This window comes from Hyperolius riggenbachi, chromosome 2 (genome assembly GCF_040937935.1).
Source record: "Hyperolius riggenbachi isolate aHypRig1 chromosome 2, aHypRig1.pri, whole genome shotgun sequence".
Lineage (NCBI taxonomy): Eukaryota > Metazoa > Chordata > Amphibia > Anura > Hyperoliidae > Hyperolius > Hyperolius riggenbachi.
This window is the reverse complement of record NC_090647.1, coordinates 27,046,353-27,067,444: the sequence shown is the minus strand read 5'-3', so window position 1 is coordinate 27,067,444 and position 21,092 is coordinate 27,046,353. Positions and strand designations below refer to the sequence as shown.

The following is a 21,092-nucleotide window of genomic DNA, read 5'->3' as shown; positions in this document are numbered from 1 at the left end:
AGCCTCAATGGTCAGTTTAAAAGGAAATCAACATGACCCCTGTAACAAACCCTTGCAGGGCTGCTGAATATGATTTGGGTTCTCCTACCTTCTTCCTGCAATATTCTTCAGCCCAGAGAATTGTGAACACCCCACACGCCAAGGTAGCAGAAACAATAAGATTTATTCTGAACTGAGGTCCCTAGTCTCAGCAAGAAAAATAATATAACAGGTCTCACAGTACAGTATATAAACAGTGAAAGATATCACATTTCAATATTCAATGAGGGAATGCAATATTTGCAACAATTCAATGCAATATGAAAGCAATGACAACTGCAGTAAGCAAATTAGTTATAATAATAATGTGATCTAAACAGGCTTATTAGCAATCTATAAAAATGACTATTAATCTACCCTGTTCACTGGCCAGTTGCTATTAAGTCTTAACGTTGGGGCCCTGTTGGAGCTCGTTTGAAACCAAGAAATTTATATGCACTGTGTTATGAAGAAACTCCTCACTTAGATGGTGGAACAATAACTCCCAGAGTCTGATGAGCAGTACTGTTGAGCCTAAGTCCTAAACAGTTTCAGTTCCTAGAGAGTGGCAGTCTCTCCATCTAATGACCCAGTACTGCATTAACATGTAGAGGTGGCCACAGGCCCTTACCGCTGTGCTGAGGCAATTCTGTAAACAGCAGGATGTACAGACCAGCTCCCAAACAGCAATTTGTCCGGTTGATGAGATGAAAATGTCCCCCTCACAGTCCAGTAGCAGCAGGGTCTGAAGCAGTGCAGGATTCTCCTGATGTCCTCTGCAAAAGGCTCCAATGAAAGAGTCCAGGACACTCCAGAAAAGTGGGGGAAGCACTCAGTTCCAAAGGGGCTTTTCTCAGCACTCTATATCAGGCTCAGAACCTCTTTTTCCTTCCTCCCTGTTCTGTCTCTCCCTTTCCAGAAACTTCCCTCATGTTGTAGATATGTACTGAGTAAAAAAAACGCTCCATCTTGTGGTGAATAACAGTACTACAATATAAAATGGCAACACAATGGAAAACCCCTATAGATATATTTATAGCAAACAAACCATGGGTGCTACACCCCCATCAGGAGCGATCACCTGTCAGGACAGGCGAGTATATAACCCAGTGGACTCCCCTCCATCCTTTTGACCTTAAAGTGAACCAGAGACGAAGCACCCTCATGTATTTTACCATATAGATCAGTGGGAACATTATAGAAAACACCTACTCTGCTCTCTGTTTCATTCTTCACTGCTCAGCCTGCTTCTAATCAGTCCTGATAAAATCCCCGACTGAGAATTCAGTCTGGCTTTTCTCAGGAATAGCTGAGTCTGTCTTCTCTGATGCCTTTTCAAGCCCAAGCCTGCCCCCTTCTGGCTCTGCTATAATGACTCAGCTATAATGATTCCTGTGCAAAGCCAGACTGAATGCTCAGTGGGGGATTTGATCAGGGCTGATAACAAGCAGGCTGAGCAGTGAAGAATGAAACAGAGAGCAGGGTAGGTGTTTTCTCTAATGCTCCCACTGATATATATGGTAAATACATGAGGGTGCTTCATCTCTGGTTCACTTTAAGTTACACTGTAGCTCCCACACTATATCGCACCATACTTCAGGTGTCTCTTTTACATCACCAGGAGTGATTGCATTATTCTAGCATGCAAACCCTCTGCTCAGTGCTCACACTCTACAAGTCACTACACTATTTCACACGCTACAGAACAGCAGACTCCCCTCTGCAGGGCAGAGTAGGAAAAGCTTTTCAATAAGATTGTGATATTTTAGGTCATTGCAGTCCTGATATTGAGACTCTGCAGTGTACATCAAAGTGTACCTGTCATGTCAGATATATGGGGGCTACTATTACTGCCTGTAATAATCATGCCATTTATCTGGCTGTAATGCTGATCCTCTGGCTATAAAGCACTGTGAGTCACTTTATTCAGATCAGGAACATCAGAGGACAATTCACGTATTCTCAGTTCTAGCGTCACCCTCACGTTGCATCCTCCGTGACTATCAATACTGGACACGTTCCCCACACCCAGAAGACTGTCACTCACCAAATGATGAGACCACCAGGGTCCTAAAGGGAACCTAAACTGAGAAGGATATGGATTTTTGCCTGACTCTCCTGCTGATCCTGTGTCTCCAATACTTTTAGCCACAGCCCCTGAACAAGCATGCAGATCAGGTGCTCTGACTGAAGTCAGACTGGATTAGCTGCATGCTTGTTTCAGGTGTGTGATTCAGCCACTACTGCAGCCAAAGAGATCAGCAGGACTGCCAAGCAACTGGTATTGTTTAAAAGGAAACATCCATATCCCTCTCAGTTTAGGTTCCCTTTAAAACGCCTTGGGGATATTAGCAAGTCACCCCTGACTACAAATAATCAGTTCCAATCCAAAAACTATTTTCCTTTTAGCAGATGTTTAATCCACGTCTCTCATGACCACGGTATATAACTTAGCTTAGACATCAAATTTTCTTCCCTATTATACCTCAAATAAAAAGCCTCTCATAGCGTAACACTGATAAAACTTTAATATATATATAAAAAAGCAATTGTACTCACATGTTATGTTGCTTTAAAACAAGTACAGAGATTTGTAAGGGTCTCTCCCCGGTCTTGGTCTCCATGGCTTGTTTTGTAGGTTATTTTTCTAGCTTCCTGTCAAACTGGTGGGGCTGCCACACACACAGCTCCCCCCCACGCCACCCTCTTGCTAGTATCCAATGCACACGTGCTCTGCCACATCCGGGATCCACCCTACTAGTTTTGTCCTACAATGACTCATCAGGGGCCCCTACTAGTTTCCACCCTGCAAGTTTCGTCATACAATGACTCATCAGGAGCCCCTACTAGTTTCCGCCCTGCAAGTTTCGTCATATAATGACTCATCAGGGGCTCCTACTAGTTTCCGCCCTGCAAGTGTCGTCATACAATGACTCATCAGGAGCCCCTACTAGTTTCCACCCTGCAAGTTTCGTCATATAATGACTCATCAGGGGCTCCTACTAGTTTCCGCCCTGCAAGTGTCGTCATACAATGACTCATCAGAGACTCCTGATGAGTCATTGTATGACGAAACTAGTAGAGCGGATCCCGGATGTGGCAGAGCACGTGTGTATTGGATACTAACAAGACGGTGGCGTGGGGGGAGCTGTGTGTGTGGCAGCCCCACCAGTTAGACAGGATGCTAGAAGCGGAACCTGCAAAACCAGCCATGGCCACCAAGACGGAGGAAAGCCCCTAATAAATCTCTGTACTTGTTTTAAAGCAACATAGCATGTGAGTGCAGTCGGTTTTTATATATATTCAAGTTTTATGAGACGCTTTTTATTTGAGGTATAATGCGGATGAAGATTTGATGTCTAAACTAAGTTATACAGTGGTCATGAGAGACGTGGATTGAACTTTTGCTGAAAGGAAATTCGTTTTTAGATTGGAATTGGTCGTATATAGTCGGGGTGACTTGCTAATATTCTTCTGGGTGTGGGGAAGGTGTCCAGTACTGATAGTCACAGAGGAAGCAGCATGATAGTGTCGCTTGGACAGAACACATGTATTGAACTGGAATAATAATAGCAGGGGGTGCACCCACATTGCATAGGTTTTAGTCTGAGAGGGGGTTTGAGCGCATCGATCTGTATATATATATATCAGAGGAAAACCAAACTCCCTGATCTGCATACTGATTCCAGGTAAAATACTCAGAATGTATTGCAGGCAGAGGACCAGCATTACAGCCACGGAACTGGCATTTTTGAGAAAATCCAACATGCCATCCTCCATATTTCTCTACTGACAGGTGACGTTTTGTGACATCACTGGAGAGGAAGTATAAAAAGGATGCCCACTATTGATGCAATCTTACTTCATTGTACAGAATATAGGTAGAAGGCTGCGCATCCCTGACTCAATACTGTACAATTGAATGGTTAATCGCTGTGGCGCACACCGCCCCCCCTGGACTAAAATGTACGCCCGCATCCAAACAATGCAATACTGGTCTATGGAGAAATTTAGCTTCCATCATAGTTTTGCATGCAAAAATATAATATACTGGACATCTGCACCAACGTTGAGGTAAATCTCCAAGGCAGATGTCCTAACACTAAACTGACCTAAGTTAAAAGCAAATGTCTTTACCCTGGCAGCTGCTATGCTAAAATGTGTAACTTACATTCAATACAGACAGCAGAAAACAAAGCAAGCGCTCACCAACATGGGCTGCACTGAATGACTCATTACTTCATGACTCAATGAGACATGACTCATGACTCATTACTTCATTGTACAATCCCGCATCTTCTATTTAACCTCCGAAGCGGTATGCCTGCTGCGCTGTGTCGGGCATGCTGCTCTAGGGGTTTTAACAGCCTCAGGAGTCCCCCAGGTGAAACCTATTAGTGATGTGATCAGAAAAGATTAGCAAGCACTAGGCTAGCTAGTATAGGTGACACCCCCCCCCCCCCCCCCCCCGCTATCTACCGATTCCCCGATCAAGCCGCTCATACATTACCCAGCCTTGTTCCAGCAATCGCTACAGCGTCCCCGCACAACTCCAAGTCTTCTCTATGGAAGTATCGGGACTGCGCGCTCAGGAGGTTAATATGCAAGACAACCTAACATATCCATGCAAAGTATATTAACTCAGTTGACCCCCCTGCTACATAGATTTGGTAAAATTGTACAATCAAGAGAGCATAATTAGTGGGAACCTTAAAGGGGGCCATACACTCGTCGATGTTGGCAACAGATAGATCACTCTTAGATTATTATCGAATCTTTCCACACACCGTACACAGATTTTCAATAGAATTCAGCATGAACACTATTGAAGATCAGTTGCACTGCTTGCCAGCTCCTCAGGTCTCCTAGGTCCCACCCCCAGGGCTGTGCAAAGTGTAGGCAGCAGAGCTTACACTCACCTGTTTACAGGCACTTGCCTTATTTCCACTGCCATGGGCTCCTCCCTGTCCATTCTCTCCTGGGTACGCTGAGTCCCATGACAAATGCTAGAGGTGTCAAGCACTAGAGCCACCATGGAATGTACCATCAACTAGAAGCCTCTAGTGCTGGTCTCTAGTGTCACACCTCTAGTGTTTGTGATGTCACACAGGCACTCTGATAGAGAAAAGATAGGAGGAGTGCCCAGTCGTGGAGAGATGACACAGAGTGGACAGGTGAGTGTAAGCTTTGTTGCATACAACGTACACACGTGCTTGTGCTGAGATCAAACACCATTAGCGGTACACTCCCTACCCACTACCAGTCAACTGAAATCTCCCATCCAGTGCAAACAGCTAAATTGATCAATTATTGCCAAATAGCAATCGGGAATCATTTAAAGCATCAATTTCTAGCAGATTCAATTAAATGATTGAATCAGCTGGATATCAATAAAAAATTGACCAGTGTATGGCCACCTTCAGGCAAGGAACACACTTAGCAGAATCGCACACGGTTTCCACTATGTGCTATGGGGAAGACATACGCGATTCTGCTTAAGTGTGTTCCCTGCCTCAGAGACAGACAGAAACTGCTGAGACTTTCACAGGTGTAAGAGCTATTGCTGTGCCTCCTGTATATAAATCTAACTTGTATGTCAGGATTACTGGACTTTCCATGTGATGATCCCAATACTACAGCTCATGTCAGACTGAATATCAGGATGTCTGGCTGTGATTGGCTGGCTGTATTATGGGTGCAGCACCTCCACTAGGGGGCACAAGTGATGCTCACATGTAGGGGGGAGGGGTACAAATGTTTCCCTTGTATTAGGGGAGATGGGAGGTACAGCACTGCATTCTGATGGCAGCTGTGATTGGATGGATTAGAGGGGAGGGAGGGGCCAGGTCACAGAGGTAATTTCCTCACCTGTCTCATATAATGGGGGTAACAAAGCTTCCAGAGACACAGAGCTGCTGCCACTACAATCCCATCATGTCACCAGCAGGAATGGATGGTTAGATAGTATTTATCTGGCACTGAGCCAATCACATTTCTCTCCGTGATGTCACCAGTGGGTGGATCTATCACCTTCTCCGGTTACCTCCAGATATCCTTGTAGAACCTCCTCCTACCCATAATGCAGCATTGAGGGGCTCAGTGAAGGCAGCAGTGAAGGTGTGGAGGTGTCTGATCGGGTCACACTGGGCATAAAAGGAGATCTGCCCAGCCTCATAATCCAGATATATCCTGACTCTATCACTGGGGATCTCATCAGGTAACCGGATTCCTTTCCTGTCATGTATCACTGAGTACTGATCATACTTCCTGCACAAACACCAGGACTTCTTATTGTATCCAATCTCTGACTGATCTCCTCCCCTGTCCATACTGGGGTAACACATCCCAACACTCCAGAAATCTGATCCCCCAACATCCACTTCCCAGTAATGTCGCCCTGAGGAGAATTTCTGGCTGCTCAACACCTGAGGATAACGCCACCTAAATCTCTCTGGTGTTTCTGGGTGATTCTGGCTTCTAAATGTCCAGGTTGCAGTTTTCCTATCATCTGATATATGTATCTTATTACTAGCTGTGTTTACATCCAGTAATATGTCTGCATACACTGGCTGCCCTGATGTTTGCTGTGCAGCCCCAATATTTGTCCCCCCAGCCTGGTGCTGTGTGTGTTGTGCGGTGGGGGTGGGTTGGGGGCGTGGCCTGGATAGTTTAGCAGTGATGGGAACTTTGTCCTCTGTGCTAGAATGTGGATAGGCCTGTGTGTCTGTATGTTTCTGCACAATTACCCCAGACATGATATCAGACAGTCCTGTGTGTAATATGTGTGAGATGCCGGCCACATCCAGATCCCCTCCATCATGGAGCTGTTTATCATGTGTCTCTCTGTCCTCCGTGTCACACAAGTCACCTGTGTCTGATTCCTGTAAGACAGTCAGTGGATCAGTCATGTTACACAGCTCCTCAATGTGACGCATCTTCCTGGACAGCTCCTCCTTCTTTATTACCAGCTGCTGAATGACATCATTATATGATTGTGACACCTGCTCTGTCTGTCTCATTATGTCACTCAGGACTCTCTTCTCCAGATCATCCAGCTGTCTCCTGAGGTTTCTAAACAGGGCAGTGGCTCTCTTTGATTCACCATTTGCTTTTTCTTGTGCTTTTCTCTTGCGTTCCTCCAGACTCTGGACTCTTTTCTCAGCCTCCTCTGTCTTTGCCATCAGTCTCTGCAGATCATTTCTCAGCTTCCTCTTCTTCTTCTCAGAGGCCTCATCCACCATCTCCACCTGGTGTCCTCGATGTTCTAAATCCAGCCTGCAGGACACACAGATACAGGCAGCATCCTCAGTGCAGTAATACTCCAGTATCTTCTTATGGATGGAGCATTTCCTGTTCTCCAGGGAAGTGTTGGGGTCACATAAGACGTGTTCTGGTGCCTTGCTGTGGACTCTCAGGTGATTATCACACAGAGAAGCATCACACAGCAGACAGGACATAACAGCCGGTACAGCAGAGTGAATGCAGTAAGTACAGCGGACTCCGGTCTCCTCCTGATCTGGCTGAGTAGACAGGAAATGCTCTGCTATTTTCCTCAGAGCAATGTTCCTCTGCAGGGCAGGCCGAGCCCTATATGCATCTCTACATTCAGGACAGGAGTAAACTCCAGACTCCTCCTGTGTATCCAGCACACGATCAATACAGACCCGGCAGAAGTTGTGACCACATCTCAGGATTACAGGATCGGTATAAATGGTCAGACAGACGGGACACTCCAGATCCTGGCTCAGATCAGCGGACGCCATCGCTGCAGCAGGGGAGGGAAACAAGATATCAGTTCCTGGTTCAGAGTACAGTATAAGCAGTTATAAACAAATATTTGCACTGGGTGAGGCGGAGACTTTTTCATACATAAAGAAGAGAGGAGAAATCAAATGAAAGTTTCTAATTCTAAGAATCCAGTAAAAGCTGCTGTAGATTTCATATATTAGTGTTGGGTGAGGCTCTGGTATGCAGAGACCTTTGGACTATGGCTGTCAAAGTTCCTGAAACCCACACTTTTTTTCCTGTTTTCAGAGTAATGTAAGAAATATATAAATCAGTGCTGCTCGGATACCCCTTTTAAAAATCCGAATTAAATTCGGATCTGGATACCCAGATTTCTGGATCCGAAACAGATATACGAATCCAAACTTTTTGTTATCCGAGTAGAATCGGATATCCAAACTCAGTATCTGGGATATCCGGTCGGATTCAGATATCCAGATAGAAAACTCTCTCTCTCTCTCTCTCTCTCTCTCTCCCTCTCTTTCTCTCCCTCTCCCTCCAGTCTCTCTAGGACTCTATGCCTCCAAACTGAATTCTGACCTGAAAACCTTCTGCTCGGATATCAGAACTAAGTATCCAACCGGATATCCAGATTTCAGATAGATATCCGAGTTAACTCAGATAATGCTATTCGGAATTTAACAGATATCCGGAATCCGTATCTGGGTTCGGATAGCTGAAAAAGTTCCGATTATCTGGGTAGTTCGGATACCTGAATATTGGATGAGCACCACTGATATAAATGAGTCACCGTTTTGAGCTACAAACTATAGTGGGTCTGCAGTGCGTACACACTGGCTGTGTTGCGCTGCATTGCACTGGGATTATAGAATCACATGTGATTTTCCATTTGCAAAGCCTTTATGAAAATAGAGCAAACCGTGGGGTGCTGTACACAGTGGTGCGGTGGATTTTTAGAATAATCGCAATCACAGCATTTGCATCACTTTTTAAATGCTCACATTTGGGAAGTGCAGGAAAACGAAACGCATACGGCTTTTACTGCATTTTTTAGGTAAACAATCTGGAAACCAGGAAAAGATTGTCTCAGCAAAATCACAAACCAGTCACAAACATACACAAAACGTGCAAGTATAATTTTGATTAAAAAAATGCAAATGCATTGTGTTTGCAATTGCTTTTGCTGATTTTCAGTGTGTACATGCCCTTAAAGTGTACCAGAGACATTGAAAAAGAAAGATTTGATACTTACCCGGGGTGTCCTCCAGGCCCATGAGCACCACTGTGTCCCTCACCATCCTCCCGAGTGCCTCTGTTCTGCTGCAATCAGCCCCAGTAATAGCGTGCATGAAAAAAGGGCCCGGCTGGATAACAAAATGATAACGATAAACATTGTTGTCAAACTTGGTTAACGATAAATACTGTTGTAAGAACAGATGGGAAATAAGAACAAAAAGATATTAATGTTAAAAATCATTACGTAATTCAGCAATACAGCTTAACCCAACCCTATTCTCACACAGAACCCTCCCCTGGTGATGCCTAAAACTAACCACTTCCCTGGTGGCGCCTAACCCTAACCACCCCCGGTGGCGCCTAACCCTAAGACCCCCCCCGGTGGTTCCTAACCCTAACACCCCCATTAGTTCCCAACCCCCCCCCCCCCCGGTGGTGCCTAACCCTAATCCCCCCAGTGGTGCCTAACCCAAACCACTCCCCTGTTGGTGCCTAACCCTAATCACTCCCCCCTGTTGTTGCATACAACTAACCACTCCCCCAGGTGGTGCCTATTCCTAATCACTCCCCCTGGTGGTGCCTAACCCTAACCACTCCCTCTGCAGAAACACCCTTTTACACATAGAAACGATAATATCTTTGATAAAAGAAAATCTGTACATACAAATGAAATACTATGATAAAAACTATAACGTTGCAAGCTTCTAAAATGATAACATACTTCAAAAACTTTAATGTTCTAATGTTGATAACGATATTTATTGGGGCGCCCTTTTTTCTGCTTTTTTCGCCATATTAATGATAATTGTGTTAGAATCTATGGCAGCACCCTTTTGGTCCACCCTCAGCCGGTGCCCTTTTTTCCTGCTCCCCGGTACAGTGTTGCCAACCTCTCACATTTTTTTTACTGACAAAGACATAAAAATTAACAAAGGTATTTTTTTAACTGGCAAAAATAAATGGGCGTGGTCATGGGTGGGGCCGAATATACATGACTTTAGCAGTGCTGTAAAAGGTCTGCTGGGGAAGTTTAAACTCTGCCATAGTGTTTCCCCCCAAAATACATGTAATCTTACAGCATTTCACCAAAAATACACATAATCTGCCTCAGGTTTTTCCCAAAATACAAATAATATGGTAGTGGTTTCCCAAAATAGACGTAATCTGGCAGCAGTGGTCTCCCCAACATACACATAATCTGGCAGCGGTTCCCAAAAATACACTTAATATGGCAGCTGCGGTTCCTCAAAAATAGATAATCTGGCAGCAGTTCTCCCAAAAAAGGTGCCCCCAGTATAGGTATCCAGGTCTATAGGCGTCCCCAGTATAAGTAGCCAGGTCTATAGGTTTCCCCAGTTTAGATAGCTAGGTCTATAAGTGTCTCCAGTATAAGTATCCATGTGTATAGATGTCCCCTGAATAGGTAGCCAGTTGTATAGATGTCCCCAGAATAGGTAGCCAGGCATATAGATGTCCCCAGAATAGGTAGCCAGGCATTTAGATGTCCCCAGAATAGGTAGCCAGGCATTTAGATGTTCAAAGAATAGGTAGCCAGATCTATAGGTGTCCCCAGTTTAGGTAGCCAGGTGTATAGATGTCCCCAGAATAGGTAGCCAGGCATTTAGATGTTCAAAGAATAGGTAGCCAGATCTATAGGTGTCCCCAGTTTAGGTAGCCATGTGTATAGATGTCCCCTGAATAGGTAGCCAGTTGTATAGATGTCCCCAGAATAGGTAGCCAGGCATATAGATGTCCCCAGAATAGGTAGCCAGGCATTTAGATGTCCCCAGAATAGGTAGCCAGGTGTATAGATGTCCCCAGAATAGGTAGCCAGGTGTATAGATGTCCCCAGAATAGGTAGCCAGGCATATAGATGTCCCCAGAATAGGTAGCCAGGACTTTAGCGTACCCAAGCAGGAGGGGTGGCAGCGCAGAGAAGTGGAAGGAGTGGGCACAGCGGCAGAGAAGGCCCCCCCCTCCTTCCCTAACCTGGGGCTCCCTTTTCCTCACTCCCTCCTCCTCCCCCCATTTGTGGACGCTGCTGAGTTCCTTACAGAATTCAGGGGCAGCTAAATTTGCATGAAAATGTATGGTATGCCCCTAAGTTTACGGGCAGTTGGCAACACTGCCCCAGTCATAGGCTAAGTTGCGTCAGTCAGGGTCTTCTGCACATGCTGCCCAAACTGGCCAATCACATGAGAGGACAGCCTTTATAAGGGCTTGGCGATCAGCATGTCTCACCTGATCAGCTTTTAACGTTCAGCTGTTCAGCCCAGCAGCGCGGGGAAGGAATGGAGATGATTGTGGAGGCATCTCTGAGGAGAGCTCAGGAGAAAGACGGGGAAGCTATGGGAGCTGCTGAAGCCGGGCATAGAGGTTGCCTAAGAGGAATCCACCAGACACTAATCAACAATTGGTTCAATTTGGATTTATTAAAACCAAAAAGGTGGAAAGAATAAAAAGTAAATGAACAAGATAAATCCACAATATCATACATCAACAATCAATGACATTCTTCTTAGCTTTCTTCTTCTCTATTACAGCTGATCTAAACACACCTGTAGGTAAGAGAGGTTATTACACTCTATAAAGCACTACATTCTTCTGCCTGTGAAGTAAGAATGGGTTAGCAACATACTTGTTCCACATCAACTCTTACTTGCAATAAACCCCTATATATTCGCACCTAGCAAGAGAGAATAAAACTCTTCTATGAACTGTATGAATGGCTATATAATAATTAATCATCAGAACACAGGAGGCTCTATGTATAATAATTCAAGTTGCAATGTTTTTCTCTTCCCGCTGTCTATTGGAAATATATTGTAAGTTGTAGAAATTATTTGATTATCCTTTTGTAACGATTGGTGTCAGCAAGAACAGATTTTTGCAGTATCACCAATAATGCAGATGTTATACCTGATTATGTGATGATCTGCAAAATCACCAATAATACAAGTATAGCAAACACACAAGGGGCTGATCAGAATGTAGGTGTTTGGTGCAACAAACTGTTATGAAAGTCTCCCGAGGAGCGGGTGACTTTCAGACAATACTGCAGCCAGGAATCACTTCAGGAGCAGGTGAACCCGGCTGAACTATAACGGAAGCACACTAGATGAACAGATACTATACTGAAGTATCAGAGTTAATCTCCTGAGGAGCAGGTGATTAACACAGTACTGCAGCCGGTGGACAGACACCTGAGGTGCAGGTGTAACAAACTGTACTGCACTAGAACTTCACCCGAGGAGCAGGTGCAAGCTACAGGTCCCTCACCAGTGGCTCAGCCCACCGGTGAGGATAGAGAGGTCAGACTAGCTGAGTAAGCAACAACCGGACAGATGAGGTACAAAGACAGGAGACTGATTCAGTGTCAATATCAGGCAGAGTCGGCAACTTGAATCAGCTAGGCAGAAGTACAATAACGTAAAGAGTAAGGGATAGTCAGGAATAGCCAGAGTCATACACAGATAATAATACAATATACAATCCTAATCTTAGGTGTGAAGTCCTTGGTTTCAACACCTGGGAAGTAGTCTAAGGTCTGAGCGCTAACACGTAAGTATTCACGACAGCAGACAACTTGCAACTGACCAGCAAGTCTATATATAGTCAGAGCGCTGCCCAGCACTGCCCCAGACACTCAGCCAATCCGGAGTCCGGCTGGAGTCAGTTGACCGACCCGATCAGCTGACTCCCCTTCTGCTAGCATAAAGGTCCTTTCTCCTGACGCGCGCGTAGCTCTCCACCTATGTGCAAAGGAAGGACCAGGCATGTCAGCATCATGAAGCCGCGTGGCAGACGCTGCCGGCTGATATGCGGATACATACCGCCTGTCTCTGCGACGTCGTCTCCGCAATCTATTACACCTTTTTTTTAATTATATCAATTCAGAAGGCACCATGCTTTCCCCAGAATAGAATTTCATTTAACTACTTAAAGACCGCCCCACACCAATGGGCGTGGTCGCAGCGGCAGCCCCAGGACCGCCTAATGTCAATTGACGTCAAGTCCTGGGATTTGCAGGAGATCGCGCGCAGACTGCGCGAGCATCTCCTGCTTGAGGGGGCGGAGCTCCGCCCCGACTTCAGTCTCCGAGTGGCGATTGCCGCTCAGGAGACTGTTAGACGGCGAAACCGCTGTCTTTACACATTGTACAGCGCTGCGATCAGCAGCAGCGCTGTACTAGGGACAGCCGTGTGACACGGCTGTCCCCTCTGTTACTGCGAGAGTGATCCGCTGTCATAGGCTGAAGCCTATGACAGCTGATCACACTAATTGGCTGGCGGGGGGAGGGAGGGAGGGGGGGATTTATAAATATTTTAAAAAGCAGCTAATTTTTATTAAAAAACAAACAAAATAAGCAATGATCAACACATAAACAAATGTCTAGGGGGCGATCAGACCCCACCAACAGAGAGCTCTGTTGGTGGGGAGAAAAGGGGGGGGGGGGGGGGTCACTTGTGTGCTGAGTTGTACGGGCCTGCAGCTATGCCTTAAAGAGAAACTCCGACCAAGAATTGAACTTTATCCCAATCAGTAGCTGATACCCACTTTTACATGAGAAAAATAATGATTTTCACAAACAGACCATCAGGGGGCGCTGTATGACTGATTTTGTGCTGAAACCCCTCCCACAAGAGGCTCTGGTACCGTACGGTACTCTGGGCAAACTGCCACAATGTAACAATGTTCACAGACAGGAAATAGCTGCTTACAGCTGTCTGTTAAAGCCAGACCAGCTAGAAACAGCTACATAATCTGCCCACAGTAACAATGTCACCATGTAATACATGTCAGAATGTGAATCTGGGAGAGGAAAGATTTTACAATGAGCAAACACTGACTAAATCGTGTATACATAATTATTGTAAAAATGAAGCACTTTTTTTATTACATTATTTTCACTGGAGTTCCTCTTTAAAGCTGCAGTGGCCCATTTAGTTAAAATTGCTCTGGTCTTTAGGGGGGTTTTCCACTGCAGTCCTCAAGTGCTTAAAGGACAACTGTAGGGAGGCTGCCATGTTTTTTTTCTTCCTTTTAGGCTGGTTTCACAGTGGAACGTTAAAGTCCCACGTTACAGCAGCCAGTAACGCAGCCTAACTCACAGCACTGTAAAATCAATTGTGCTGTTCACAGTGCCCACGTTGCGTTACATTGTAACGCAGCACGTTTAAACAAAGTGCTGCATGCTGTACGTTATACTGGGCTACGCAGCGATAGACTGTTTGCACATGCTCAGTAATGTTGGAGGAGGAGGTCTCCCCTCCTCCTCCGCGACCAGCCACATGGCTAACTAATATTCACTGCACTTCAGAGACTCCTGGTAGGACTGTAGTGTTGTCCGGATCATGAACGAATCGTTCATTTGATCCGGATCTTTTTCGAATCATCCGGATCATCACAATGAAAGATTTGGTTCACAGTGGATGTCTGTCTGGAAGAAACAGGAACATACAGAATGTACAGTGCAGGGAAAGTCCTGTCCTGCCAGTCATTTCACCCCCAGTCTGCTTCCCTAGTAAAATGATTCAAATGATTCGGTTCAAAGATCCGGATCTTTTCAATGATCCGATTCACATGATCAGAATCCTTAAAAAGATCCGGACTTTCTATCACTAACCTGGAGCGGCTGCTTTGAGAGCTGCATAACGCAGCTCAATCTGACGTCCAACTTCAACACCACCATATGTTGCGTTAGGGGCACGTTATGCGACCATAACGTCCCCTAAAGCACATCTTGGTGTGAAAGTAAGCAATACCAGTTGCCTGGCTGTCCTGCTGATCCTCTGCCTCGAATACTTTTAGCCATAGCCCCTGAACAAGCATGCGGCAGATCAGGTGTTTCTGACATTATTGTCACATCTGACAAGATTAGCTGCATGCTTGTTTCTGGTGTAATTCAGGCACTGATGCAGCCAAATAGATCAGTAGGGCTGCCAGGCAACTGCTATTGTTTAACAGGAAATAAATATGGCAGCTTCCATATTCTTCTCACTGCAGTTGTCCTTTAACCTCCCTGGCAGTATGATTGCGGCCGTGGGAGGTTTTTTTTAACCTTTTTTTTTTTTTATATAGCATGTAGCTAGCCTAGCGCTAGCTACATGCTTCCCCCCTCCCTGCGGCGTCCCCCCGTACAGTTTGATCACCGCCGGCGCATATGCCCATCTGGAAATCCCATTCTGAACGGGATTTCCATGAGGGCTTCCCCCGTCGCCATGGCGACGGGCGCGATGACGTCACTTACGTCATCGACGTCGTGACGTCAGAGGTAGTCCTGATCCACCCCTCAGCGCTGCCTGGCACTGATTGGCCAGGCAGCGCATGGGTCTCGGGGGGGCACCCTCTGATGTGGCGGGTAGCAGCGAATTGGCGCAGGGCGGCGGCGATCGTAAGTAACCCGCAGTGTATAAAAAAAAAAATCATTAAAAAAACATCATGCAAATCGGCCCAGCAGGGCCTGAGAAATCCTCCGCGGCTTACCCTGCGTCCAGCACGGGGTTAACGCTAAGGAGGTTAACTGCAATTAAAGAGAACCCGAGGTGGGATTTAATTATATTACTGGGGCACAGAGGCTGGTTGTGCACACTAAGACCAGCCTCCGTTGCCCCATGGTGTGCCTCCCACTGATAGGAGGGAAGTGACGCGGGCGGATAGCGCCGATACGGAGGAGGCGGGGGAGCGGCGCTGACAGACAGCGCATAGGTAAACATTGTGCTGGGGACACGCTGCGTGTCACCAGCACTGCGGGGGGGATAGCGGCGCGCAGGGGGGTCCTGGAGGCACACGATGGGACAATGGAGCTGGTCTTAGTGTGCACAACCAGCCTCTGTGCCCCAGTAACATAATTAAATCCCACCTCGGGTTCTCTTTAAGGAACAAATAAATCACACCGAGGATTGTGGGGGAGAGGACATTGGGAATCATTAAAGACAAATGCATATTTATTTATATTTTCCATGGCTCTATTTAAAATTTATCATATCCCTTCTGCCTCACTGACAGGATTTAAACTAGTGCATCTCCTCATGGGTGGTATAATCTTCTACAAAAGCTCTACTTGGCAAGTACTTGTATCAGGATGTCAGCTGTCCTGTTTACTCATGTGCTACTATTCTGCCAATCAGACTGGGTTACTTTTTTTCAAGGGGTGCTTTTGAAAATAAAGGAAATATTGTGAATCACCCATGAGGAGATGGATTAGCTGCAAACCTGTCAGCAATCAGATTTTAACAATTGCTGTGTAAGTGGCAGATGCATAGGAAGATAATAAAAATCACAGTGCATTTGTTTTGGGCAAGATATATGTATATGAACACTTGTATTGTGAAGTCTACAGATTATTATCATAGTTCAAAATAAGCTTATATTATGTTCCTGAAGAAGTGACTGCTGACCCCTACAATGTATAGACCTTACATTTTCACAATATTGTAAATAAAATAGTAATACGTTTTTATGAACATTGGGAGAAAAGCCGCCTTTCATGAGAAATAGGTCCACAAGGCAATTAATGGTGTAAGTATTCTTAAAGGGCAACTGAAGTGATAGAGAGGTGGAGGCTTCCATATGTATTTACTTTTATGCAATACCAGTTGCCTGGCTGTCCTGTTGATCCTTTGCCTCTAATACTTTTAGCCATAGCCCCTGAACAAGCATGCAGCAGATCAGGTGTTTCTGACATTATTGTCAGATCTAACAAGATTAGCTGCATGCTTGTTTCTGGTGTGATTCAGACACTTTTGTAGCCAAATAGATCAGCAGGGCTGCCAGGCAACTGGTATTGTTTAAAAGGCAGCCGCCATATCACTCTCACTTCAGTTCCCCTTTAATATGTATGTTTGAGATATTCTTCCACCTATAACCTTGCTTATAACTTATAATACCGTGTTTCCCCTAAAGTAAGACATCCCCTGAGAATAAGCCCTAGCAGGAATTCCTAGCATGCTTGAAATATAAGACATCCCCTGAATGTAAGCCCTACCTGGCAGCAGCCCACGTGACACCAGCAAGTCACGCTCAATACAAAGCCTGGATACAGAAAAGCAGCAGTATAATGTGAGTTCTACAGTCCTGTCTATGTGTCAGGCAATTTGTGTTTTTGTTGGAGCCAGCCCTCCTGATCTGTCGTGATAAGCATCAGCAGCACTTCACCTCTTCCCAGGACACACAGCTTATCCTGTCATAGCTCTGGGGAGCCTGACAGAGTTCACTGCCAGCAAGAAATAGACTCTTACCCACATGATCAGCAGAATCCGTTTCTTGTAAGTGAGAGCCAATGGGCTCGATTCAGTAAACAGTGCTAACCCAGTTAGCACGCCTAAAGGCTTTGGGCGTGCTAACTAGAGTGCTAAGTAGTTAGCACATACAAACTACTTAGCACTGTAGTTAGCACATGCAAACTTTGCACCATAGTTAGCACATGCAAACTAATTAGCACCGTAGTTAGCACATGCAAACTACTACTTAGCACCGTGGTCTTGCTAATTATGATCTTGTAAAAGATAGAATATTTGGAAATTTAAATTCAATCTGAGCTCTATATATTATGTGACGATCACTATATTATTGTTAATACCTCTCATCTTCCACAGTGATAATTGATGCTGAAGCTATATACTTTGTTGGATTTAATAATTGTCAGACTGTTTTACAGACTGTTGGAAAAGTTAGGAGGCGCACTGCTACACTGCATATTCTGTCATATGTTCCTTTTCTTTGTTGAATAAACACTGATTTTTTTAAAAAAAAACTAGGGTGCTAAGTAGTTTACATGTGCTAACTACGGTGCTAAGTAGTTTACATGTGCTAACTACGGTGCTAAGTAGTTTGCATGTGCTAACTACTTAGCACCCTAGTTAGCACGTGCAAGAATGTTAGCACATGCAAAGTGGCTTTTCACTGGCATGCTAACACTTAGCACCCTTTTCTGAATCAAGCCCAATATCTGCAAACCACAAGCTCTGTGTATGCTGCTTGTGTTTCAGCCTGGCATGCAATATATACATTTTGTATAGAAAAACTACCAGCGTTTCCTCCAAAAATAAGACATCCTCTGAAAATAAGCCCTAGCACATCTTTTGGAGCAAAAATTATTATAAGACAGTGTCTTATTTTCAGGGAAACACGGTACATGCTCTTAGGACCAGCATTGCTGCCAGGGAACTGGCATTTTTCAGAAGGTCCATGGCCTCCATATTTCTCTCGTTTTGTTAGAGGCACGTGAGAAGTCTCGTATATGTGAATGTGAGGTAATTCTAGAGAGGACAATAGAAGGTCATGTGCAGATCTGAGATTGCGGTTGGGTTTGGATCTGGAAACTAGTGGGGAGATGTACAGTGGAAAGATATTGTGGAGAGCTTTGTGGATTGGGGTTAAGACTTTGAACTGGATCATCTGGTTAATTTGTACCCAATGAAGAGCTTGACAGAGATGAGCAGCAGAGGAAGAGCGAGAGGAGAGATGAATGAGTGTATAAAGAGCTGGAGGCGGGGCTGAGGAAGAGGTAACCCCGCCTCCACAAATAAAGCCATGGCATTATCCAAGAATGGGGGTGGGGACTTCACCTTACATGACATGACATAAATAAGATTGCCACTATCCAAGTAGTGCTGCTGCCACTTCAAGTCCCACACTGTATTGCTTCATACTTCAGATGTCCCTTTTACATCACCAGGAGTGATTGCATTATTCTAGCATGCAAATACTCTGCTCAGTGCTCACACTGTACCAGTCACTACACTGCCCTATTTCACAAGCTACAGAACAGAAGACTCCCCTCTGCAGGGCAGATTAGGGAAAGCTTTGCAATAAGTTTATGATATGTTAGGTCACTGCAGTCCTGCTAGCGAGGCTCTAGAGCAGGGGTCTCAAACTCAATTTACCTGGGGGCCGCAGGAGGCAAAGTCAGGATGAGGCTGGGCCGCATAAGGAATTTCACAATCGCGGCGCATCGCCGCCTCTGCCCGCCCCTCTCACTTTTCCTTCATAGAGAGGGGCGGGGAGAGGCAGCGATCCGTGCGGCGATTGACGTCAGGAGGGGCAGAGCTGAAGCTGAAAGCTCTGCCCCTTCCAGGAAATGCCGGCGGATTGCCCCCCGGGCGATTTGGGGCATTTAGCGGCGGGGATGCGGCGGATTACTTGGGAGCACTGAAGCGAACTATAAGAAAGCTTTTGCCAGCGAGGGCCACAAAATATTGTATCGAGGGCCGCGAGTTTGAGACCCCTGCTCTAGGGTGTACTTGAAAGTGCACCTGTCATGTCAGATATATGGAGGCTACTATTACTGCCTGTAATAATAATGCCATTTATCTGGCTGTAATGCTGATCCTCTGGCTAGAAAGCTTTCTGAGTCACTTTATTCAGATCAGGAACATCAGAGGACAACCAGACCCTCAGATCTGCATGCTGGTTCCAGGGAACATAGAATGTATTATAGCCAGAGGATCAGCATTACAGCCAGGGAACTAGCATTTTTCACAAAATCCACACAGGCATCCTCCATATTTCTCTCTGGACAGGTGACATTTTGTGACACTGAAGAGGAAGTGTAAAAAGGTGCCCACTAACGATGCAATCTTGATTGTACAATCTTGCATATTCTATTTAATATGTATGACGACCTAACATATCCATGCAAAGTGTAATCACTCAGTTGGCCCTTCTACTACATAGATTTGGTATTATTGTACAATCAAGATAATATAATTAGCGGGCACCTTAAAGCTGACTATACACTGGTCAATGTGGGCAACAGATCAATCCCTCTCAGATCATTACCGAATCTCTCCACACACAGTACACAGATTTGCAATAGATTGCACTATGACCTATATTACAAATCAGTGCACACTGCTTCCCGGGTCCTCAGGTCTCCTAGGTCCCACACCCTCCAGACTGAATATCAGCTTGTCTGGCTGTGATTCAGGGGCCCCAACAGTCCCGTTTTCGTTGGGACGGTCACGGGTTGGGGGAGGGGTCCCGCTGCCCCCTTGTGTCCCGGCAGGCAGCGGAGGTGAAAAAAAGGATCGAGGCGCCAGCCGGCGGCTGTGGTGTGTGGGATACGGGTCTGGGATAAAATTGTCCCTCGCTCCCTCCGAATGTGCCCCCCAGTGTCCCCCTGTATGCAGAGATAAGAGCGCAGCGGAGCGGGCAGTCTTACCATTCCTCCTCGTACCGGGCATCTCTTGCTTCCATCTACTTCCTGTGACGTCACAGGAAGCTGGAAGCGGAGAAGAGCCAAAGATGACCGGTATGCGAGGAGGAATGGTAAGACTGCCCGCTCCGCTGCGCTCTTATCTCTCTATACAGGGGGACACTGGGGGGCACATTCGGAGGGAGGGAGGGAGGGACAATCTTATCCCAGACCCGCATCCCACACACCACAGCCACCGGCTGGTGCCTCGATCCTTTTTTTCACCTCCACACCCATGGGCACCCTCACCCTTCTCCCCACCATTTCTAATAAATAATTGCAGGTTTTCATATATACATATATATATATATATATATATATATATATATATATATATTATGATTGACTAGGGGTGTGTCAGGGGGTGTGGTTGGGGGGGTGTCAAGGGTGTGGCTTAAGTGTCCTGGTTTATCGTCTCAAAAAGTTGGGAGGTATGGTGATTGGCTGGCCTTGTTAGGGGTGCAGCACCTCCACCAGGGGGCACAAGTAATGCTCCCATGTAGTGGGGGAGGGGTACAAATGTTTCCCTTGTATTAGGGGAGATTGGAGGTACAACACTGCATTCTGATGGCAGCTGTGATTGGATGGATTAGAGGGGAGGGAGGGGCCAGGTCACAGAGGTCATTTCCTCACCTGCCTCATATAATGGGGGTAACAAAGCTTCCAGAGACACAGAGCTGCTGCCACTACAATCCCATCATGTCACCAGCAGGAATGGATGGTTAGATAGTATTCATCCGGCACTGAGCCAATCACAATTCTTTCCCAGTGATGTCACCAGTGGGCGGATCTCTCACCTCCCTGATTCCTCCCAGATATTTTTATAGAGCCTGCCCATACATATAACACAGCATGGAGGGGCTCAGTGAAGGCAGCAGTGAAGGTGTGGAGGAGT

The 21,092-nt window shown here is 45.8% G+C and overlaps 2 protein-coding genes across 3 annotated transcripts in view; both read right to left on the bottom strand.

Moving 5' to 3' along the window:
- Positions 1-4,519: 4,519 nt before the first annotated feature.
- Positions 4,520-21,092, bottom strand: part of LOC137545401 (E3 ubiquitin/ISG15 ligase TRIM25-like) — a 17,707-nt gene continuing 1,134 nt past the window's right edge. The window contains exons 2-4 of the mRNA XM_068266585.1: positions 11,242-11,381; positions 9,017-9,128; positions 4,520-7,783 (exon numbers count right to left, since the gene is read on the bottom strand). Coding sequence (XP_068122686.1) covers positions 6,045-7,783; positions 9,017-9,113 — 1,836 coding nt within the window. The 5' untranslated portion in view covers positions 9,114-9,128; positions 11,242-11,381 and the 3' untranslated portion in view covers positions 4,520-6,044. The remainder of the gene's footprint in view (positions 7,784-9,016; positions 9,129-11,241; positions 11,382-21,092) is intronic.
- Positions 20,446-21,092, bottom strand: part of LOC137545400 (E3 ubiquitin/ISG15 ligase TRIM25-like) — a 29,563-nt gene continuing 28,916 nt past the window's right edge. For both annotated transcript variants that reach the window (XM_068266583.1, XM_068266584.1), the window contains exon 3: positions 20,446-21,092. This exon is cut by the window's right edge and continues 1,202 nt beyond it. In XM_068266583.1, the coding sequence (XP_068122684.1) occupies positions 20,972-21,092 (121 nt within the window). In that variant the 3' untranslated portion in view covers positions 20,446-20,971.